General features: G+C 32.2%; 1 protein-coding gene across 1 annotated transcript; it reads right to left on the reverse strand.

The window, feature by feature from the left end:
• Positions 1–14,202: 14,202 nt before the first annotated feature.
• On the reverse strand, positions 14,203–20,737 carry LOC107890714 ((-)-kolavenyl diphosphate synthase TPS28, chloroplastic). The gene is made up of 14 exons (XM_041075866.1): positions 20,567–20,737; positions 20,085–20,171; positions 19,892–19,977; positions 19,458–19,761; positions 19,187–19,370; positions 18,774–19,109; positions 18,577–18,689; positions 18,261–18,487; positions 16,996–17,111; positions 16,728–16,826; positions 16,354–16,617; positions 16,005–16,128; positions 15,668–15,862; positions 14,203–14,542 (listed from the first exon to the last, which is right to left on the reverse strand). The coding sequence occupies exons 1-14, from the start codon at positions 20,670–20,672 to the stop codon at positions 14,306–14,308; spliced, it is 2,478 nt and encodes an 825-aa protein (XP_040931800.1). The 5' UTR covers positions 20,673–20,737; the 3' UTR covers positions 14,203–14,305.
• Positions 20,738–25,304: the final 4,567 nt, after the last annotated feature.

The following is a 25,304-nucleotide window of genomic DNA, read 5'->3' on the forward strand; positions in this document are numbered from 1 at the left end:
TTACAATACTCCGAATTTTCCTTTTCCAAATATTTCTAGCTTTCCAATTTTCATGATTAGAAGTGCCTGCTGATCTGTTATAAAGTTCAGAGTAGATTTTTAGAGCTCCCATTTAAGCAAGCATGATAATTGCTTTTTGGATCTTCAAGTTTGTTTATAACATTTCTATTCCTAAATTTCTATTCAAGACTAATTTCTATGTACATTTGAGGGCACCTTTTCTATGTACATTTGAGAGGTGGTGCCCTGTTGGGCTGAATGATTATTTTCGGCAAGTAGCCTAACACTATTATCTTGAACCGAAAAAACCCAACTCATCTTTTCTTTAAAACGGTTGTGTATTAGTATAATTTTTCAATAAAAAAGTTGTTTGGTTATTCTAGAAAGACTGGTATAGTGTCAAACATGATAAAAAAAGGTTGACAGAAAAGTTATTGCTTTATATCTATCAAAAGGAAATGGTTTTTGTGGCCTAAATTTGTGCAAAAATGGTAGGAGGCCCTTAGGAAGGCAGGAATAGGTTTGCCGTAACTTCTTTTGGGTCCGGTCTCACGTGCCTGTTTGCCTCTTCGGAAAACGAAGGGGTCTCACGAACCTTTGTCTGATTCAAGAAGAAATTATGAACCGATCAGCCATCAGTGCAGCAGACCACATTTTGGTGGATTTTTGCTAAAAATGGGTTTTAATCCCAATGGGGTCCTCACTTTTTTTGGCTTTTGTATGGACTCTTGCTTTCAGGTCGTCCATGCATTTTTCTGAAATCTCCATATCTTTGTTTTCTGGCTAACATGGTCACGGATGAATAGTTCCAACTTTAATCCCATGCTGTTAGGCGTGCTGTGGCCCGGTGGTTTTCTTCATGTTTTTCATGATTCCAGTAAATGCCAAACCATGAAGAGTTGATGATGCCAACATTAAGGGATTTGCGTGTTAGGATCCTGATTCCTACAGTTGTGCTGCCCATTGTCAGTTTCAGGTGTGCTACTCTGCTCCTTACACATTATTAAATTTTGGATTCTGATGTGGGGCTTGTAATCCCTTTGATTATTACTCATTTCACGTGGTCCTGCTCCTATTATGTGCCCCTCCAAGTTGTTAAGAAGCTTTTCTTTAGCATATTAGAATGCTTGACAATCTAAAAGTATGTAGTACGTTAGCTATAGTCTTTGAATTGATATTCCTGATGATGTTTAGTCGTCAAGGAATTTGCTTTATCTGAAGAGTTTTACTGCTTTAGAAATAAAGCTTGCCAACTTTATTGTATCATCATTATCTCTAGCAACTTAGTGACAAGAAATTAAAAGTCACAGCACCAATGACCTGTTTCATATTGGGACATAGAGATATACCAAAATTTAATAATTTCAATAGAAGTTCCTTTTGACTGATATTTGTAAATGAGTTTTGTTTAATTGGTGCTTTTATATGAGAAGCAGTAAAAGGTGGATAGACTTTTATTTACAAATTCCAATTGGGATATCAAAATCTTTTGGATGTGATATTTTTAATCTTCTACCATATGTTGAAAGAGCACCAACCTATTGGATGCTGTCTGCCATGTTTGGTATACTTTTTACCAAACAAAGCTCAAAGCAGCTGGATCTTGTGGACTTGTCAATTGATCATTTTAAAAGACATCAGTAAAAAGACTTGTGTTCCTTTGCTACCCAGGCTTAATGATCTTGGTTTATTTGTCTAATCATTTTTTTCAAAAGTAAATTTTAATTTCTATTTTCATTATCTCTGAGTTGGATTTCATGGGAGTTTTTATTGAAATGGTTTTAATTTGTTCTCATAGCTGGATAGGATATTACATGTAACAGTGTAGTATTAGATTTGAAATAAATTAATTATTATCATTATCCTAGTTTTAATTTTTTTCTGAATTGTTATTTTATCTTATTTTTCGAATTACTAATTTGAATTTCATGTAACATTTGTGTCTTAGGCCGTGTGGACATTCAAAATAAGGACACACGACCCTGTTCTAATTCCTGACCGTGTAACTCTCTGACTTGGGTTATACTGCCAAGTCACACGCCCGTGTGTCAGGTTATGTAACTCTCAAAATGATCTCATACGCTTGTGTGACAGGCCGTGCATTAGGTCGTGTAACTGTCTGACTTGCAACCCTTTGAAACCTACAAAGGACACATGGCTGAGACACACGCCAGTGTCTTAGATCGTGTGGACAAGAAATAGGCCATTTTCAAGCCATTTCTTTCACCCAAAACATGGTCACACTTACAAGCCATTTGCGCCTATTTAAAGCTTTCAAAATGTACCTAAAACATGCATAATCAAGCTAGATGATAATGGTATTTATTCATACAACCAATGTGCCTAAAAGGCACTTCAATCACAACAACCAAACATATACATGTTTTGGCATAAATTAGCTATACACAATCATAATTCAACATGCCAAGATAAAGCATAATTGACCACTTGTCAAACCTTAAAAAAATATACCAAATTAATCATTAAAAACATACATCTACTTGACCATTTCAACATCGACCATTTAAGCACCAAAATGCTAAAATGTCATCAATCATAAAACCACATATCTAACTGTCAACATGAAAACTAGTTTATCAATCAAAATCTTATATTTACAAACCAAATATAATGGCTATTTCATCAAGCACAAAACACCTATACATGCCATTATAACCATGATATAAAATATCAAAATCTATCGATATAGCCGATGGATAGTGTGATAAGTCTCTGACAAGCTTCCAAACCGATCAAGCTTCCAATAATCTATAAAACATAGGAAAGAACACAAAGTAAGCATATAATACTTAGTAAGTTCGTATAACATAAACTTAACTTACCATTTCATTCATAACATTAAAATTTAGCATGGCATAATCCAACCAATAGCTTGGCCAAAGGTTAAGCATCAACACAAACATATTATCATATTTGAACATAATTCACAGGCAATTAACATAAATGTCCATTAAACTTAAATATGATTCATTTGGGATTTTCATCCATCTCAACATAGCATATTTTCCATGTAACTCACCATTTCAAAGTCTTTCAATTCATGCCCGTTGAACTAATTAGAATATCGTTTGATACGCAAGATAGCTCACACAAAGTGTACTAAACATATAACTGTAGTCTGTCCTTTCCTTTACATATATGCTCTCACAAACTGTGAAAAGAGTATGCTCACACGAGCTGTGAAATGAGCCTGCTCACATGAGCCATGGGTCGGAATGTAGCTACACGGTGCTGCCCACAAGCTGTCGAGCATCCGCAACAAATGTCAGAACTTAGCCACCTGTAGGACATTCAAGACCAGCACTCGAAACATGTAAACCCTAAGGAAATGTCATTTATATCCTACGAATTCCTAAGGTTCAAATGGGGCTCGATAGTCGACGTATCATCGTTGGATATGCAACAATTATTTACGAAGCAATCCACAATATATACATAGTTTGATAGAAAGCATATAAACACTATTGAATTACACGAACTTACCTCAATAATAAAAACGTAGAAATGGAGTCGATTAATCTGAAGCTTTATCCTTATCCTATTCTAAAGCTGTACGAGGTCTATCTTGATCTAAACGAATAAATTCAATCCATTTAATATCTATTCTGTATAATTCAATACAAAATTCATAATTTTTTACAAAATTACATTTTGCCCCTATAGTTTTGATTTCTTTACAATTTAGTCCATAAGCTAGTAAATTAAAATTCATGCAATTTCATCTCTACCCAAGCTAGCAGAATTTCATATACAGCCATAGTAGCCCATACATTTCATTATTTCATTATTTCATAATTTCCACCACACATTTTACACATTTTACAAATAAATCCTTATTTGACAATTCAACAAAATTTCTTTACAAAAGTTGTTTATCTAACAACAAAGATTCATTTTGTTCTATCAAACTTCATAATAAACATGAATACTTTTATGGAAAACCCCTAATCTTTTAACAATTTTACAAATTGGTCCCTGGGCTAGCTAGATTAAGTTACAACGACTCAAAAAACATAGAAATCATTAAGAACATGATGAAAATACACTTACATACAAGAATGAACTATGGCTGAACCTTGGAGCTTCATTAATGGCTTTCCTTTAGGTTAATTACAGTGGAAGAAGACAATAACAAAGATGATAACTTTGTTTTCTTTAATTTTATTAATTTTATTTAATAATTTACTTATTTAACCGTATTATTAACATTTAAAATCACTTTTAATTTTAGAAAGCAGCTCTAAATTCCATAGTCGCTTGTAAAATTTCTTGTAATTGTTCTATAATTGATTCTGGCCTTCATGTACAAGATACTTGTGTCCATTGCGGACTGAGTACTTATCAGTCGACTCTCCTCTCCAAATAGTTTGGTCTTCGTGCGAACTCAAGGACAAATGAATGCACAAAATTCTCTCTGCCTCATTCTCTATAAAGGTACTATAGATCAAATCAGCATTCCATTTCCTTGTATTAGTATCAATCAGATTTGTAACCTTTATCAATTTCGAATTAAGATTTAAATTCTGAAGTCTGACTTCCTCTAATCCAAGAACCCAAGCATCTTCCCAAATGGAGACTTGTTGTCTATCACCAATCCGCCATCCCAAGCCCTTCAAGAGGAGTCCCTTAGCAACCATATACTCTGCTAGGTGAAGAAAGTTAAAATGCCCAACCTAGAGCTTAAAAAATCAGAATATTTATAATATTTTGCCTTCAAAGTACGCGCTAGTAATAAATTAGGAATACATAATAGACGCCAACCCTGTTTGGCTAATAACACAATATTAAAAAAACTCAAATTACGAAAGCCCATGCCACCCTCTTCCTTAAGCGCACTTAAAGCCTTCTAAAATGCATACCTCTCTTTCTATGACCTTTTTGCCACCAAAAGGAACTCATTATGTTTTTCAGCTTCGAACGTAAGGATTTTGGCAAAAAAAAAAATGCCATCGTCTAGGTGGGAATTGCTTGCAAAACATCTTTTATAAAAACCTTTCTACCTCCTTGAGAAATAGCCCTTATGCTCCAACTATTAATCTTCTGTTTTAAACTATCTTTCAGATTTTGAAAAGCCCTCTTCTTTTTTCTTCCTACCCTGTTTGGAAGACCTAGATATTTCTCCAAATCTGACGAACAATGAACATTCAGCCCTTGGAACACCAAATTTTTCTCTTAATCAGTTACATTTGTGTTGAAAAAACTGTGGATTTTTCAAAATTAACGAACTGCCCCGAACAAGCCTCATATTCCTTAAGAATTTTTTTGAACACATTTACCCCCTATTCGAAACCTCGCCAAAAATAATACAATCATCTGCAAGCATAAGGTGGGTGATTGTTGGAGAAGATCTATACACTTTAGCCCCAATCTTCTTTTCTTGACTTGCCAATCTCATTAACGCCGATAAACCTTTTCCACAGAACAAGAACAAATAAGGGCTTAAGGGATCACCTTGACGCAATCCCCTTGTTGCCTTGAAATTTAGCCCCTCCTCCCTATTAATTAAAATAGAGTATTGAACAAAATTTATGCAACAGAGAATACCATCAATAAACAAATTTGCAAATCCCATTTTTGACATCACTCCTTTGATAAAAAACCATTCGACTCGGTCATAGGCTTACTCATGTCAAGTTTCAAAGCTATAAAACCTTTTCTGCCAGATCTTTTGTTCTTAAAAGAATGAAGTACTTTATATGCCAATAACATATTGTCCGTAATGAGTCTTCCAGGAATGAACGTGCTCTGGGCCACATCAATACAATCATCTAGTACCTCTTGAAGTCAATTTGCTACTGTCTTAGCGATAATCTTATAAATCACCGTACACAAACTGGTAGGGAAAATTTTTTTCAGATTAATAGGATTAACAGTTTTTGGAATCAACACTATTTGAGTCTTGTTAATATCTTCTATCGATTTACCATAATTCAAAATACTCAAGAAAAACTCACTAGTATCTTTACCAATAATATTCCAATATTTTTGGTAAAAGACTGTTGAAAAACCATCAGGTTTGGAAGCTTTTGTAGGCCCCATCCCTTTTAGCACCTCCATAATTTCTTCATCTGTGTAAGGAGCCAGCACGTTGATTCATGTTGTCAGTAATACACTTATGAACACTAGAAATGATATGCTCTAAGTTTCCAACACCTCTAGACCCAAATAAGTCCAAAAAATAACCCCGCGCAATATTCTCAATGTCTTTTCCCTTACTAGCAAGCGAACCATTAGGTCTTTATAAACCACGAATTTGATTGATACGTTGTTGTTGGGAAGTATATCTATGAAAAATAGAGGTATTTTTATCACCCATTTTCAACCAGTTAACTCTTGCTCTATGCTTTCAGTACCTTTCCTCCTTGTCCATCTCTATATTCAAATGCAATTTAACCTCCACAAGTTCTACCAAATTCCCTTCTAATCTATCATTACAATTCAATTCTTCAAGTATTCTATTTAAACGTTTCACTTCCCTCCCTCTGTTGGCCTCTATTTTTCTCGCCCAATTCTTCAACCCCGTAGTAAGACTTGACATACGACAAAGGAAAGAACCAGAACTCCCAGTCCATAGCTTCCTAATCTTTTTTTTCGCACGATTCCTCCAAAACCCACCAAGCTTCAAACCAAAATTTTGAATGATGTCTATTCAGCTCTCCCTCATCCGTCTCAATTAGTAACGAACAATGATCTGAGAAGGAATGAGGAAGATGCCTTAAAGAGTACGTTGGGAAAAGTTGGAACCAGCCATCAGTAGCAACCCTCTATCAATTCTTTCCTTGATATTTCGATCCATTATTCGACCCCTTTCCCACGTAAACCAAGAGCCGAAAAAACCAATATCCTCCAATTGGCACTCATCCAACGTTCTACGGAAAGCCTCCATGTGGACCTCTTCCCTAGGTAGTCCTTCCTGTTTTATGGGTAAAGAGAATATCATTAAAATCATCGCCCACAAGCCAAGGCAGCGAATTATTTCTCCCCAATCTTCTAAGTAAGTCCCACACCTTCGCTTTATTCCTCACATCCAGGGCCCCATAAAAACCCGTAAAATGCCACCGAGGGCTTTCCTCATCTTCTTGAATCTCAACATCAATATGGTTTTTTAAAAAACTCTTCAAAGTGACTAATTGTCCCCTATTCCAACCAATACTTAAACCCCCTCGAGAACCTTTAGTAAGGACATCAACTCTGTTAAAAAAAACATATCATTTCCTAACACCTTCCATTCTATTAGCATTCAATTTAGTCTCCATAAAAAAGACAATTTGGGGATGATGAATTTTTAGCATATGTTGAAGTCTTTTAACTACTCGCAAACTCCCCAATCCACGAACATTTCAGCAATAAATTTTCATTTCTTCCTGCCAGCCACTGATATATGCTGTTTATGAGCTGAAAGCCCACCACTAACCTCCAATAAATCTTGAACATTAGAAACATTAGAGATCAGAAATTTGAATCTCTGTCTTTTTTTCTTCCTCATTAATTATTGGATCATCTTCTAATTCACATTCCATATTTGAAAACTCCATTCCGGCCATAATTCCTTTATCTACTGTAGTTTTCCTCAAATCATCCCCCTTTACAGAAGGCCCCATCAATTGACTTTTTCCATGCCCTACATTCTGCCCCTTATTAATCCTGAAATTCCCCCATTGTTGGACATTATTCAAATCAGCTGGAAATTTGGATCCTTCCAAATTTATTCTCAGAAAATTGTTCATATTAGCCTATGATCCACGCCTCAAATTTTGACTTGAATTTTGGCAAGATTGTTGCCCAAAATGAGACTTTCCAAAAAAATTGCTTTTACCCTCATTCCTAATCCAAATGCTATTGACAGTGCTAGCTTTCCTCACCTAAGCCCTCAACGTCAAATCCCACCCCAACTCCATTACCTGCAGACCATTTTGTAAATGCAAATGACATAAATTATCCTCATGGCCAAGGCAACCATATAAAAAGTAAAACAAAGTTAATTTCTTATACTTAAGTTTGGCATAAATGGACTTCGAAACAGAAATCATAATTTTCTTCTTCCTTTTCAAAGGTTTTCTAACATCAATCTGCACACGAATCCACATATAGTTCTTATAACCATTAAGAACCTGGTTTGTATCATATTCCAAGAATCTGTCAAGGAAATTACCAAACTGTCTCGGCATTGAATCTTTGAAAAAACCAGGTGGCAAATCATGAACCTGAACCCACTAATCCGAAAGCACAAATGGCACAGACATCGGGTCTTCATTCTCTTGAATCCTATGAAAAATCAATAAGTGATTGTTGAAAATCCATAGAGCGCTTGTAATAACCCGTGAAATATCAAGCTCATTAAAAAACTTAAATAGATACCGTTTTTCCCCCAGATCCGATATTTGCACCCCTTCAAAGGATGCCAAATATTTGCCAAAGTATTCCTCATGGCAAGGAAATACACAACACTATCCGTAAAAAAACACCCCACCAAACATAAGCTATACATAGTGTTCTGTTCGTCTAACTCTCCCTGCGAAAATGCATCTTCTTCCCCATCATCCAAACCTAGATCTGAAATACCACTTTCCTTCTCTCCCACCCCACCTACTCCCCTTTTCAAATTACAAAAGAGACTAGAAACAGATCACAAAAAAGAAACAAAAATAGTAAAAGAGAAGAGAAAAGACTCCAAAACGTGCCAACAGGCAGGCAGAAACATGCCAACAGGCAGACTAATAAAAAAAATATTTAAATGTCTCTAAATAAAAGAAATCCTACTTTTCTTCTAAACTAGTAGAATTGTTATTCCATAAAATAAAATTTATACTTAGAAATAAATTATCACTATTTTCAAGAAAAATAAAAATATCTTAAAGTTGTGTAAAACTTATTCTTGTGCATTTAGCCCTACCGATGCCATCTATTTATAAGGAGAAGAAGTGAAAACCTTGTTGAATTAGTAGAAGTCTATTTCAATAAAAAAACAACTCCCTAGTTGAACTAGAAGAGAGAGGGGCGACAACCCTAGTTAAATATACTAGGGTTTTCTGTCCCATGTATCCATCATAATGTGCTTTTAGGTCTCTCAAGTGCCGGGTCTAATTATAAGTGCTTCTTAGACTTTTAACCCAACAGTATAATTCAATCCAACCCAATAATTGTTTTTCTATTTTTCGAAATAAACATAATAAATTAATTTAAATTAATTAAATAATTTTTTAAACCTATCCTAATTCTGTTAAAATCATAACTACTTTACCATAAAAGAATCTATAAGAAAATATATTTAATTTTTCTACATTCAATGGATTCACAATTACCAATTAATTTAATTTCATTTTTGAACTTTAATTTTTTAATTAATTAAATAATAATTCGAAAAATCATAAATTAATTCTCAGGTCATTTCCATACTTAGTGAGAAAACTATATTCATTTCTGAATGTTTTTCATTTCTCTAATTTTACCATTTCTATCAATTTATGTTCATTTGATTCAATATGCAATTTATTTCTGATTTCAACGAGCTAACGAAGGAACCGATTGGACATATGCGATTAGGGATCAAATGATTTATAATTAAGTTCTAGCTTTTTTCTTATTAATTATAAACTCATTTAGTCACGAAGTCATTCCACAATAGTATCGTGATTGAGCTCTCTCTAATGACATACCATTACGAAAACAACTCAACCAGTGCTTGTCCAATGACCTTGTAATAAGTGTGTTACCTTCATAGGATATATTTAATCTCTTTAAGATAAATCCACTCTCCCAATATTATCCTATTTTATCTCATGGTAACCATTACATCTTCCTTCATAAAAAGTCAATTACTATTAAATAGTAATTAAGTCATTAATCACAAAAATGAACGACTCGTGGCCACGTTTACTTTTCATCTATCATGTAATGCTAATGGGAGGATATCATTTACCCATTTCTTGGGTTATGAATCCCACTATTGTAAATGATGTTACATACGACAAAAGTTGTATACCCAATGCACCAGCCTTCGGTTCCTTATCTATTTGAACTCAGACTTTTAGTTACATTAAAGTATATGAGTCACACATGTATAGACTATCATCTACTCAAGATTAAGGTATGTCACACTATAAATGTCACAATTGAATAATTCCATAAACAGATTTGATCTATTCTGCTTGGGTCCAATTCGATGTACTGTCAGCACAGTCAGTTACATCTATGTCTCTATCTTCTGGGAGTCATCTGCTCCAATGCCCAAGATACATCATCTTCCCAATTGGACTTGATAGGCAGAATATTAATCTTTCAATTGGTTTACTCATTTTCAATTAGACTAATGACATGTTTAGGTTCGTCTACTAATATAAGTTGTCTTTCCGTATTACGATCCAACCACGTAATATTGCTTAGTATTAGTTAAATAATATACAACCAATGAGCTAATATTTGCTTCCATTTTTCTTTACATGCAAAAACCATTGAGGACAATATAAAAAAGATATTAATGTAATTCATGAATAATTTTATTAACCAATCTATTCGACAAAATTATAAGTGTACATAGATGAAAATACTACACTTAGGGCACCAGATGTAAGAACATCACCCCTTACATAGATGAAAATACTACACTTAGGGCACCAGATGTAAGAACATCACCCCTAGCCCTTGCAGGGTAGGCAAAATTTGAGCTCTTTGATTAGAGGCAAAAGCATTACTTTTTACTTCACATTTACAGCTTGTCTTAAGTTAGCGAACATGGATAATCTATAGAAAAAATCAAAGCCAATTTAAATCAATGATACATCACACTATTATAGACTACCGTTGCAAGTATTTCTAAACTTGATGTATATCTTGTTTTAGTCCTAGAATCAACTAAATCTAAGCTCTGATGCTACTAAATGTAGCACCCCATATTCGACCCGATCGCTGGGTTCGAGTTACTAGATGTCACATTCCTTACCAAAGTAACAACAAGCTATTACGATTCAAATAAAAAATTTACAAATGTTATTGTGATCATTACACAATCTTGACACGCTTTACAATCATATTCTAACTTTATACAACTTTATGAGAACTCTTGGATACTTCGAGATTTAAAATAGGTTAAAATGCAAAGTTTTCAAATTTTTGTGAGTTGGAGTCGCGACTATGGTAAACCCACATTGTAACTTCGTCGATAGAGGCTCAACATCGTGACTTTAGATGTGTAGTGTCGTGACTTGAAAAGCAGTGGGTTAACGCTGTGACATCATTAAGATTGTGTTGTGACTTTGGTAGCAAACTTCCTCAAATGTTACCCATTCAATTCAACCTACTCAAATTGAAAAATACAATTGATTTTAAGGCCCCAAATAATGCCATTGTCATTAATATTTTCATCCATAATCACTTAATTTAACATTTCAACTAAAATACCGATTCATCTTATCACATTATCAAGTAAACTTATGCACATAAAACTCATAAGGTTTTTGAAATCAAAAGAATTTAGTTGGCATTAAACACATGGCCATAAACTTGACATTTCCAACCTTATCTTTCAAAATCAACTTTAACATTCATTACAAAAGATTGACCACTACAAGAAAGACTCCCTATATACATGCCACAATGATAAGTACAAAAATAAACATACTCTTTCCATCTTAATGATAGTGTGGTATTTGCACTAAACTAGATTTAGAATTTCTGATGCCTAAGGATCTACATGAAAAGAAACAATGATAGGTAAGCAACATTTAATGCTTAGTAAGTTCAAATGGATTTATATAGGTGAGCATGTTAAATACCAATTGAACTAAGTAAAAATCTAGCTAAAAAAGGCACATAACATTACGAACATGATGAGTATAAGAAACATATGTGTTCATGTGTCAAACATCATAACTATAACCAAATCACCATAAAGATGTACCAATTTTTGTAAGATCATTCTATTCTCAATTCTTTTCACTAGGCTACTCGTCTATGCCATTACGATTATAACCGCATACTTTTATAGTTTAGCAAATCAAGTTCTTTTTTTTTTCCATTACCAGGTTTCAAGATTCAATTTAATGTTTTACTCAATGTAATCTTAGTAAAAATGGGCTTGAACACATGGGTGAACTACACCACACCAAGATAGCTCATGTGAGCATAAACTACACCACACCAAAACACCTGAGTGCGAAGCCCGTGGGCAACAAATGCATATACATATGCAAATACATCCCTCCACCACACCAAGGTCTCTAAAGCGACAATGAATACTCGATGATCCACAACAAATGTTGGATCCTAAACGACATATCATAATCTCCACATTGTTAACAAACCCGTACATAGATGAACATATGACTCTATTGGCAGGTCAACTATATCCTAGCCTTTCTACTAAGTTTACATGGGCATCAACCATTCATATATGCATATATATATGTTGTGACCCTTACATATCAATTTTCGAAATTCATAGGTTGTAGCTATGTACAAATCACACTACAATTTAATGATACATTGAAAGATATTCTCCATTCTTTTAGCTACAATTCAATAGACATAACATCATTCAACTTATCACAAGTTCACCCTCGTTCATTTATGTTTCCTAGCTAATATGTCAATTTCCATTATAATCTTAGCATGAGTTTAACCATAGATAAAATTAACATGAAATAAATACAAAGCATACCTATCAAAAAAGGAAGGATAGTAACTTCCATGAAAACTTCCCTTTCAAAACAAAAAATTAGTAGATCTTTCAAGGCTCAATCAACAACTTTAGCTCTTCCTTTACTTAGCTCCACTTCTTTCCAATTTTTGCTCTAAATAATTTTGGTTTGGATAAATGGATGAAGGACTTGAAGATTTATCCCCCTTTTCTTTCTTTGGATGGTGGAAAAAGATGAGCATTCTCATCTTTCTTCCCACTATTGTCATTTTTATACATAGTTTAATCTTATTAAGCTTACTTAATTAGTTTAATTAAGTTATTATTATACTTAATCAACCATTAGCTAAACAAAGTGCGAACCAACATCATCATCCACTAACTCATGATGGGCAATGGTTAAATAACTATTTTAGTTCATTAGATAATTGTTATCTAGGTCCTCAAGCTTTTTCTAAATTAAAACTCAATAGTGATTGAACTTTTATAATTTAGTCCTTGAGCTTTAATTAACTACTTTCTTAGTTAATTTACTTAACTGAATTTCAATACATTTTCATAATAACTTCCCTAATCTCTATTTTTTTCCTTACAGACTTGATTCATGTAAATTGAGTTCTGAAATCGTATTTTTTGATACCATTGAAATTGGGTCGTCACATGTAACTCACAATAAGAGTTTGTTATTACAACGTCCTCAGTTAGAATACCCACTGTTCGAGTTTTGTTTCATCATCGTCAATCCAAGATTGTTCTCCACTAGCCATCAATCTTATGAGGTGCAATAATGTAGTCCTAAATTTGAAATAAACTAATTATCATTATTTTATTTTTAAATTTGAATTATTATTTTAATTTTGAATTAATAAGTTGTATTTTATAAAATCATTTCTACCTTTATAAATAGAAATTAAGAGAGCCATTTGATAATCCCCACTACTTCATAAACATGATGAAAACTATGCAAAGTGTTAGATAAGTCTATGAAGGAGTTATATCATGGATTGATTTCGGTGGTGGGAGAGAGGGATATTTAAACATGCTGTTAATTTCCAAATTTATGGGTTAAAACCAATATTATTAAATGAGTTCTTTCTTTGTAGAAATTTATGAACATCTATGTTGATAAAATTATTCATTTTGGATTTTACAATGATCAACATTTTCATTTTGGGTATTGTCATTTCATTTTGCATGCATGATTTGAAGTTTCAAACTTTAGAAATGATCTAACCAGATGCTTGGTATAATTGGACAAACCTATGGATCTTATCAAAGACTTCATATCTGTGAGCCATTGCTTTTTCCATTTTCTATTTGTTTACTTAAAAAAGTAATTTCAATTTTTCGTGGCCATGGAATCAGATATTATTGATTTTTTTTTCTTGTTTATGACTTGCTTTATTCATGAAGGGAATTGATTTTTAAGAATGATCACAGTCACATCAACCATGAAAGGAGGATTGATCCGTGTACTTTCTCAAGGAGTACTTATTTCAATTTTTGTGGCCATGAAACAGATATTATTGATTTTATTTTATGTTTTGCTTTATAACTAGCTCTATTCATAAATGGAATTAATCTTTAAGAATGATCATAATCACATCAACCTTAAAAGAAGGATTGATCAGTGTACTTTAGAAGGATTGATCAGTGTACTTTCTCAAAGAGTACTTTAGCAATGTGAAATATGATAGTCTCTAGGTCACAGTGTGCAGCATAGTAAAAACTCTGTGCAACTGTGAGAAATGTTTGCTTGAATCCGGAGTCAATGTCGTCTGAGGAATTTTCGAGTACTACTTGAACAAGTTCTTGCATGGCAGATTCTATTTTCCGGGTTCTGCTCTGATCTGTATCGGTGTTATTAAAGCACCCATTGTCATGCACCTGCAACATCTCACATCATAAATGATAAGTAAATTGTTTGACACTATCAAAAGGGATTACTTATCCCCTTACCCTTAAAAATCACCTATAAGATCAATGAAAGCATCTATGATATATATGTAAATTATGTTACTTAGATTTGAATTTAAGAGTGAGTATAAGCATCTATGAATTCTATGTATTTAGTGGGTCCTGGAGGATCATATCCTCATACTTATGTCCGGATATATATAGGAAAATGCTGAAAGAATGCAGCTGAATTGATAAGAAAGATTTCTTAGCTGAATTGATAAGAAAGATTTCTTAGGCTGCCTTTGGTACCATTTTTGAGTTTCAGTTGGGTTACCCAACTTCACTGAACTGCTGTTTGGTTCACCAGTCCAGGGCAGTGAAATTTCATTTCAATCTCACTGTTGGTGTTGAAATGAGACTGAAGCTTTCAGCAGCAATTAAAGGCAACTGAGAAAATAGGCATATTTTTATTTGTTTTTTTACCATTTTATCCTTGAAATTTTGGCCTAATTTAATGAATCAATATTTGTAAAAATAATTTTGTATCATAACCTAATTTCTAGTAATAATGAAACTTGTTATGTCTTATGTTACTATATATTTTTTTATTAAAAATCATTCGTTTAGATACTTCAAAATTTGATCCAAGTATAATGTTACTATTTACGAAAATAATATTTATCATTGTTATAAAAGAATATTTAACTATAAAAAATTAAAAATTATTATCATTTTATCTAATAAATAATTTAAATTGATTATATAATTCATTAAAATATTTATAATAAAATATTAGAAGATACATTTTAATATTTTATTAAATGAATTTATAAATTCACATATTTTAATAATTTTATATAAGTAAAATAATTTAAAAACTTTTATTATATATCAATTCTAATCTAATGTCCTTAATAGTCATTTTTTATTTTCACCTACCGCTAGAGCTGCGTTTGAATCCAAACACACACTCCACCGCTATTTCTAATCTCATCGCTACAGTATCCAATCTCACCGCTACAGTAACTAATCTTACCGCCACCGCTATTTTTAACCTCACCGGAGGTAAACACACCGCCCATCCAAACTAAGCCTTAGTCTCATGCAACTGACCTCTTGCTTTTGGTAGTGACAGAGCTGATGGCAAACTGTATTGATGAGATTAGATAGTCGCAGGTATTGGGGGTGAGGCACTAGCTCCTCCGTGGGCCAATATCCAGAGGTAAGATTGATTGTTTGCACCACTAATTCTGCTACTTCTTGGTGCGTATCACCTTCCTCTGCCCATTTCAACATCCACTTTTCCCACTGTTTTCAACCCCACAAGGAAAATATTAACATTTAGAAAGCACCAAATTACCACATTGGAATTTCTAGTTTCCAACACTAGGTTTAGCTGTCCGATTTTATTTTTACTGGAAAGATAGATATGGATAGAATGATTACTTACAGCACGGCGAATGTCACGGCTAATGTCTCGACCATGAGCCACAAGTGCATCCAAGGATAGGTAGTTGAGTGTCCGAAGTAAAGCGTCAATGAGCTTCTGCATTGTCCTGTTTGAGTCCAACTTCCTACAACATAAATCACATGTAAACATCACCTTCTTTGTCAATTTCTTAGGCACATCACATTGACCTAGGTCAGTCTTTCCATCCTGTCCCTACATAAATGGTTTACAGGAATTCCTTTGTTTGACTAAAACAGCAGTACAGCTTTTTACATAAAATCTGAACAAATCTGAACAAGCATAAGTTTTATGATTTATCTTAAATTAATGTAAGCAGTTGTAGTTGTACCTTCCATTAAAGTGGCTAAATGGTGCATAACCCAAACTTGTGAATACTTGGACAAATCTTTTTCTGAGCTCATAATCGCTAGGTTTGGGTATTCCATTGTGAAAAGAAGAGGCGATGGTCTCAACCAAGAAGGCGGTCTTAGCCCATGCCAGCCGCTCTTGGGACCTTTCTGGCTCGAAAATGCTGGCCGCTGCCATAAAGTAAGATAAGAGAAGGGATCTTCTGCTCATTCCAAAATCACCCAGACCCATTTCCGAGTACCACCTGCTCCAACTCAGAGAATACCCATAACTCATTTTATTGTTAGTTACTGTGAGTAAACATCATTATATATATTTAAAATAATTGAGGAAGCAAGGGGGTTAACGGGTTGCCTTTGCATGCCATTCCATTCCATCTGATGTAAAGCTTGACAATTGTTGAAGTCTAGCTTTGCAAGCTCAAGGTATGCATTGTTGTTCACATACGGCATCCTGTAATTTATTTTAAATGGAATGTAAGCTATTTAATTTCCTGTCTTCAGCAGAATATATATATATGTATATATATATTTATTTATTTGTAATTTTATATAGAATTTCTTTTGAATAATAAAAGTTTCTATTTTTAATTATACTATGAAAAGGAAAAGGAAAAGGAAACCTGTAAAGAGTCTTTCCGATCCATACTTCATCTTCTCCACCATACTGTTCTATGTAAAATCTGGTTTCCACTCTTGGAAGGCTTGCAAGCCATGGGAACTTCAATGCAAACCCAACCTGTTAATTAACTAAAAGGTATCAAAATATACCAAGATAATTTTCAAGTGTTGTACATTCAATTTATGATAAAAAAAAACTGAATTAAAGGGTTTTTTTTTTAACTCAAAATTTTGATTATATTTAAACTTTCAAAACTTGATCTAATGTTTTGTCATATTGTAAGATAAATAAAATACTAGTTTTTAGAAACAAAAATATTTTATAATTAACTTAATTGGCTTTTTAACTTGCAAACTCCCACTCCATGGAGATGGAGTAGTGCGCTAATAAACTAAATACAAAAAATAAGCTACAGGGTTGGTCTGTTGGAACTAGATCTGATTATGAATCAAGTTAAATTGGATTTTAGTCTAGTCAATATAAAATTTTAAACTTCAATTTGGTCTAAAAAAATAGATTTAGAATTCTACTTAAATTTAATTCAAATTAAAAATGTTAAACTCAAACTCAACCTGACCTTCATGTATTCATATAAAAATAAAATTAAAAAATACAATACATCAAATATATTAGAAATATTAAAATAGATGTGTCTCAATAATTAAAAATACATTAAAAAATATTTATACTTAAATAACATTAAAAAAATTATTACTTAGAAAATAAATGCATCTAAAATAGAAGTAAAATTAACAATATCTAAATAATAATAACAAAATAATAATAATATAATAATGAAATATTAACAAAGTTCGAACCAAATAACCTACTTGAAACTCAACCCATTTAAAAATAAACCTTATTTTATATTCAAACATATTTTACTTATATTTTTACTCAAATCATTTTATTTTTTAAATAAAATTTCAGATTATTGTACTTATATTTTACGCAAATCTCACTGGATAAATAATATATCCTTTACTTAAAAGTACGTGCGAAATAAGACAAATACAGTCACTGGAAACGGAAAAAAAATTCAACACACTGTATCTAATCACTATTGGCAGATCAGTCATAAGAGAATCAATTTTATAAAGAAGTGAAATATAATAATATTTTATTCATACGAGTTTAAGTACCATCATGATATTTTTATTATTTTTTAATATAAACTTGGTATTTATTTATTTCTTTTTTGTTTTATTCAATAAGTTGTTATTATTTACTGATTATTCATATTTGTATATGTAATATATAATTTACCTCGCCAGGTAAGTGTTTGCTTATGATCCATTTGTCTAAAAGTTGATTAGTAGCTTGTTTCTCTCTTAAGAAATCGGATGAAAAACGGTTGGCATCTTCAAGAATCTGGTCTCCGGGGAACCGCAGTTGCGAAGCCCTATATAGGTTGAAAATCCCAGTTACTGCTTGGTTTGACTGTCCCACAAAGCAGAAGAACTCGCCGCCTTTCTCAAAATGTCGAAAAACGTCTGTTCCATTCATATCAAGTCCAAGAATGTTAGTAACCTAAACAACAATTCATTTTCAGAGCTATATGAAATGATCCAAAGCTTTATACCGGCAGAAACCTCGTATCCATGTAACCTTAGTAACCTAAACCCCATGGCTGTATCGTCAATGTCTTGAACCCGAGTGTTTCTTGCCCAACATATCCCTTCTTGAGTCCAGTGTCTGAAATTTAATAAAAAAAAAAAACCCAAAGTTGACGATCAGTTTCAACTTTAGGAAAATTAATTAATTATATGCTGCACGTACCGATAAGTATAGTCTAGGCATTGTTTAATCTCGGGGTTGAAATATCTTGAAATCCCAAGGCGTTGCAATCGGTCGATAGCCCAAATATGTTCGAAGAGATCAACGGGGTATACGTTGGGGACTCCGCCATTGAATCTTTGAACAATTTTGGTCAAGTAATTAAGACAATTCTCGTTTTTGGTTTGCATGACAGCATAGGCAGTGGAGGATGGTGAGAACAAGAAAGACCCATCTTGACACTGCAACTTCAAAAGCTTTTCCCAATCCAAGTCTAGCATCCCTTCAAGGCTATGTAGTAGTGTTGTGGCCACATTGTGCATTATCTCCTTTGGTATCCTATCCCACACATATAATACTTACATTACATTATGCACAGATAATAATTGTGGAAAGCTTGGGAATTATATATATACCTTGTGAGCTTTAGATCTCTCTGTTCGTAGATGTTTTGAAAGATAGGTGAATCATACGGTACTTCAATGCTCAAACTTCGAGCTGTTTCCAAAAGCGAAGGAAAAGCCACTTCAAACCCTATTGGCATATGCTCTGCTTTCTCATCTTCGAGTTTGCTTATGTTCTCTTTGAAAAATGACAATCCTTTCAAGAGAGAGAAAAAGAAATGTCCCGTTTGAATATAAGTATCGGATATGGATATAACATTCAAAATGAGAACCTTTGAAGTACCTTTTTGGCATTTGTCTGGATGAAGATTCCATGTTTTCAACGCAACAACACAAGCTAAAGTGTTGATCAATCGATCATGGGCCAAGAATATGTGTTTGTCACCCCATGATCCGTCAGGAAGTTGATTGTCGGAAATCCATTCAAGGGTTGAAGGGAACTGAGGGGAACCATTGCCATTAACGTCTTCAATGAGAGCAACCCAAGCCGTGTCATAAGCTGAACAACTTATCTCTCCATCCCCCATGGAACCCAACATGGATCTAATATTGTCCACATGTTCCTTAATCTTACTCAATTCCAGAGTCTTTTTGGATAAACAAACAAATCACATTACCACGTGTATATATATATATATAATGCTTATGATTACATATTAATAAAAAAAAGTTTCTTATTTTATTTTTAACTTTTAGTGGGAGGCTGAAATTATTCACCTTAAAAGCTTCCCCTTGGATGTCATCATCCACAATCTCGTTCCACTTTATCACAGGCAAACCATTTTGAAACACACCAGCATATTCTGCAAATAAAGATTAGTGCCTTAGTTAAATAATATGAAATTTGTTGATAATCATAGAGGGAAAAAAAACCAAAGTGGTCAAGTTGTAATTAAGGTAAGCAAAGTACCTTGAGTGCGGGGCTTGGATATAGCTCTGCATAAGCGGTGAATATCAACGTTATGTCCTTTGTCTTTACCCCATGACTGCCAAGTGCCTATAGTCGAATTAATTAATTTAGTTACTATTATTATATCTTCAGTGATTAGTGATTATGACCTTCAATATAAGAACATAGAAAGAGGACAAATAATATGGACCCCCATTTTGGTACTTGGTTGAACTAAAATGACTACTCTCTACTGATATAATAATCAACTTCAACGAATTCCGGAATTTCAGAGTGATGATCAATTCAATCACTATGAAGTCCCAAAGAGTTTTTCCCAAGTTTTGTGTTTTTTGCAGGAAAAAAAGAAAGTAAAAAAGAAGAAAAAAGCTTTCTTTCCACCCCTTTCTCCTACCATATGGGGGGAAACATGATTCAACATACATGAAGTAGACAAAGTGAAAATACTGATGAAACGAATAAGTTAATAATTTAAACTATACCTGCAAGTATGCTAACATGGTTGTAGGAGAATGATAAAGAAGAAGAAGGAATAGTAGAGGAGCAAAGGAAGAGGTGGTGAATGGAATGGGAAGACATGTTTGTCATTTGGCAACCGGAGCAAGAAAGGAAAGAGAGAGAGAGAGAGAGAGAGGCAATTTGCTGAAAAGTAGGTGCATGAGAATAAGGTAAATTGAGGCTACATATAGTTTTCGTATTTTTGGATTGAATTTTACTTTTGGAATGTTTTTGATTTGGTTCTAATTACAAAAATCTCTTTGAATAACTTACCTTTTTAACTCTTTAATATTTTTAATATTGATGATTAATATATTCAAAAGCCATGAAAAAAAGAATAATTTAAATATATATATATATCTATTACGATTTTCTATTCAAACTTTATCCGCACAATTTTAAATAGGAATAAAATTATTAAAGATTGAATCCAAATTTTTATATCAAACAAACTTCACTGATATGAGCTAATTATTAAAAAAAAAGAGTATGAATTAATTAGTATTCAACATTCCTTATCTATATGCAATTAAAGAAACATTTTAGGCAAACCATCTAATTATCATATTCATATAGGTATTAGTAAAAGAAGCAATTAAGGAAATAATTTTACGTGTCTTTATAGATATTTGACACATCGTCAGAATATTAACATTATTCTATGTGGGCTATGTTTTTATATTACTTTCTATTTTTAATAAATTATTTCAATTTTATATAATTAATATTTTATCCGACAATATAAGTTTAATTGTATGTATCACTTAAAATATATTAAATATATTTTATGTTTTTGTATAAATTAATTTAATTATTTATATTATAAATAAATTTGAATCATTTTATTGCAAGTAAAATTCTAAAAGAAAAAATATTAGTAATAAAAATAAAAGATATTTTTATCTTAAGTAAAAAAAAAATTACATACTTTTCAGAATTTTTTTTTTACATTGAAAGCTTATTTAAAAAAAAAAACTATTTAGTTATGGATGCAAACATTGGTTTCTTGGAATCTCTGGATTTGGTTATGCCAAATTTTGTTCCATTTAGACTTTAGAGTGTATTTCAAAAAGGTAATGTAATTAAAACAAAAAAAAAACATTTATTAGATTGCATATAACGTAGAATCAATGTTGGATAGAAAAAGTAGTGCAATATATATTTTTTATAAAAACTAAGCTTGATTTGATTATCTCAGATCAAAAGCAATGAAGTCGTTGATATTTTGGCTAATAAAGCAACCCTTTTGGCAACGAGAATTTATGCTTTTGAAAGTCCACCAACTGCGGCCTCGATGGTTTTATTAGGTGATGCGAATGGGAGAGCTATTCCCTAAAATACTAGGAAAAAAAAATCCTTAATTATTGTGTTGATACTTCTGTAGTTGCAATATTTATAAGGTGAATTATGGGAACGTTTTTAATATTCGAAAATCTAAAATTATGGGGAAGTTTTAATATTTTTATAAATTTAAAAATATGGATCTAGAATTACGTCAATTTTTTTGTTAAATAAAGTATTCAAGTTATGGGGAAGTTTTAGTATTTTTATAAATTAAAAAATATTTATGTAACAACTCGTTTTTAGTGGTTTTGAAATCAGGGGCGAAGCCAGAATTTTTTTTAGGGGGGCTGAAATGAAATTTTAATTTTTAATAGTCTATATATTTATAAATTTTAAAGGGTTAAATTAAATTTTCATAATTTTAGGGGGCCAGAGTGCAATTTTACCTTTATTAATTTAAAATTTTAAAATTTTCTAAAGGGCCAAAACAACAATTTTTCATTTTAGGGGGGTCGGGGCCCCTACTAGCTCCCATAGATTCGCCTCTGTTTAAAACTGTATTCTTTAATAATCGAGTCTTTAAATATTAATAATTAATATTTACGAGTTAATTTTAGTATCATGCTGAATTTTGGTTTGACAATTTTGATAATTCGATAATTAGTTAAGGTACAAGTGTTAAGACTAGAAAGTCTGTGGTATTAGAAAATGAGGTATCGGGACCTTGTTTCCATGAATCGAGCCCGTAAATTTTTTTTAAAATATATGTAGAGTTATTGTATATGTGAATTGAATTTTGGATAGATAATTTTGTTAAATTAGTGACTAATTAATGTATAAGAATTAAATTGTAAAATTGGCTAAAAAATAATCAATATAGAATTTTAATTAGCTGAAGGACTAATTGAGCAATTTAACCGATTACTATTAGCCAAATGGGGTGCAAATTTTCATCCACTAATGTTGTTAATTAAGCTTTAGAATTAATTAATTAAGTTTAGTTTAAAGTATATAAAATTAACCAATTTAATCACATGTATATAAACTAAAATTAAAAGTCATCATTCTTATGTTTCTTCTTCTTCACCGTGGAAACAAAGAAAAACCTAAACAGCCATTGTTTTTACTTCAAACCATTGACCCTTAATTTGGTAAGCCCGATTTAGTCTTTTTCTTGCAATTACAATTTATAAAATTGTTAAATTTTTAAAAAGTTACCATTGTTGATTACTTGATAAAATTGGCGTTAGATTTTAAGCTTAAATATGAAAAAGGACTAGTTCGTAAAATTCAATTGCTAGTTTTTGTACATAGGGATTAAAGTGTAAATATTTTAAAATTGATGTTAAATTTTTATAATTTATGAAAATAGAGGGTTATAAAAGGATGTAATTGAAATCGAATTGAAAAACGAAGTTTAAATTTGAAAGATATAGTTATTTCAGTTTTAAAGACTAAATTGAATAAAAAGCAAAACTTTGGGAAACTTTTGAAAAGTGAAATTAAAGTGACTTTTGGTTATAATAGGTTGTTAAAATATCTTTAGAGTTGATAAATTGTAATGAATTATTATGGATTGGCATTTGAATCAACTGGAAGATAATTGAATAAAAGGAGAAATTACGGATTAGTCCTTGACACCTTGTTTGTTGTTTTCTTAGGTAAGTTTATATGGAACTTACTATGTTATATTATGTTATGTTTGAATTATATTATAATTTCTATTAATTTAGGTTAATTGTAATTTCAATGATTTTTTACATCGAATGGACTAAATTGTAAAATATGAAATACACGGTTAACATGAATAGATATATGGTATCGAATGATGTGACATTGTTATAAGATTGGAAGATGTTACGAGGTTAAGATGTATATGAATGACTGTTCGATATATGAAAAGTGCGTATATGGCTATAGGGTTTGAAATGATACGGAAAAGAAAAACAAGTGTTGTGATTAGGGATTAATACGATGACTTGAGATGCAACATATGTTGCAAATTCTTTAAAGCTAGTGTTAGCAACATCGTACTAAGCTAGTTTTAGCAACCCTAATCTAAAGCAAGTGTTAGCAGGTCGAATATGTCAACTTGTATAAACAAATGGATGTTGTGATCAAGGATTAATTCGATGACTTGAGTTCCAGCATAACTTACTGGTTCTCTGAAGCTAGTGTTAGCAGCATCAAACCAAGCTAGTTTTATCAACCCTAGTCTGAAGCTAGTGTTAGTAGCCCAATAATATCAGGATATGTGGTCAAATTAGTCTCAGGCATTTGAATTCAATGTACTATGGTTCTCCGAATTAAAGGCAAAAATGGAAATGATATTAAATCAAAATGAAATGGTCAGAAGGAATATATAAATGAATGAAATTATATATATGTTATAAATTGATATGATGGACTGTTATATATATTTGTGTTATAAGTTCATGATATGTATTTGAACTAACCTATTTGATATATTTGTTGAAATGCTTATGAAAGTGTAACGTTGTCAAAGATGCCATGTTAGATATGAATCTATTGCTATTGTATAAATTGTTGAAATGTTAAGGTAAATTAAGTAAATTTCGTATGAACTTACTAAACATTCAAAATACTTACCCGTTGTCTCTTCTTTTCCTTGTAGATTTCTAATTTACGAAACATGTTGGTCGGATCGCAACGAAGATTACACTATCCTATCAATGATTTGATAACCTTTTGAATGTTTTACATTTGGTTATGTGGAACGTACATAGTTGTTTTGTAATGTTAGTTGAACTTATGGAACATGTCATTGTGGTTTGTAATGTGGTTTGTGAATATGGTATATGTGAATATATGAATTTTGTAACATCATATACCTGACTTGACCGTCAGGTCTAGGTACCGAATGTTACACTAACTCAAATAACTTAAAGATATTTCTGTTTCCAATTTAACTACATACTTAAACAAATTGAATTCGAAAATCTAACTGCTATTAAAACTCGTACAAAACTGGTGATAAGTTCTTACGAGTTTGGTTCCAATGAATATGTACAAAATTTGGATTGAGACTTAACCTGCAGTCAAATGTAGTAGTCAATTTGGGTCAATTTTGCACTTAAGGAGCTTGTTTTCTAAGCAATTTAGGATTTTATATTTCATTTTTAGTATTTAGGCATTAAGATTGAAAGTTAATAAAAGAAGTGTTTTTAACACATTTTGTAGGTGTTGTGACTTAATAGGTTGACACGAGCCTTTGGTTGTGCTAATGTGTTCAATTAAGTGTGTAGGATGAAGATATAAAGGCCCAATTGATGTGAAAACAAGGGATAGGTGATGCACAAACTTCTCAAGCCGTCAAAGCACCAAACAATTGGCTAAGGCTAGAATTGGGTATTGTGTTGTGCCAAAACCTTGGTGTAGCACGACACACATCGACGTCCTACCCAAGTAATTTAGAGT

This window comes from Gossypium hirsutum, chromosome A08 (assembly GCF_007990345.1).
Source record: "Gossypium hirsutum isolate 1008001.06 chromosome A08, Gossypium_hirsutum_v2.1, whole genome shotgun sequence".
NCBI classification, from domain to species: domain Eukaryota; kingdom Viridiplantae; phylum Streptophyta; class Magnoliopsida; order Malvales; family Malvaceae; genus Gossypium; species Gossypium hirsutum.

What these genes read in the sequence shown, in the direction of transcription:
- LOC107890714 (XM_041075866.1), bottom strand. Translation starts at nt 20,672, where the DNA reads ATGACAAACATGTCTTCCCATTCCATTCACCACCTCTTCCTTTGCTCC. An exon ending in CCATGTTAGCATACTTGCAG is followed by an intron (nt 20,172 to 20,566) that starts GTATAGTTTAAA and finishes ATTCGACTATAG; the next exon opens with GCACTTGGCAGTCATGGGGT. An exon ending in ATCGGAAAGACTCTTTACAG is followed by an intron (nt 16,827 to 16,995) that starts GTTTCCTTTTCC and finishes AATAAATTACAG; the next exon opens with GATGCCGTATGTGAACAACA.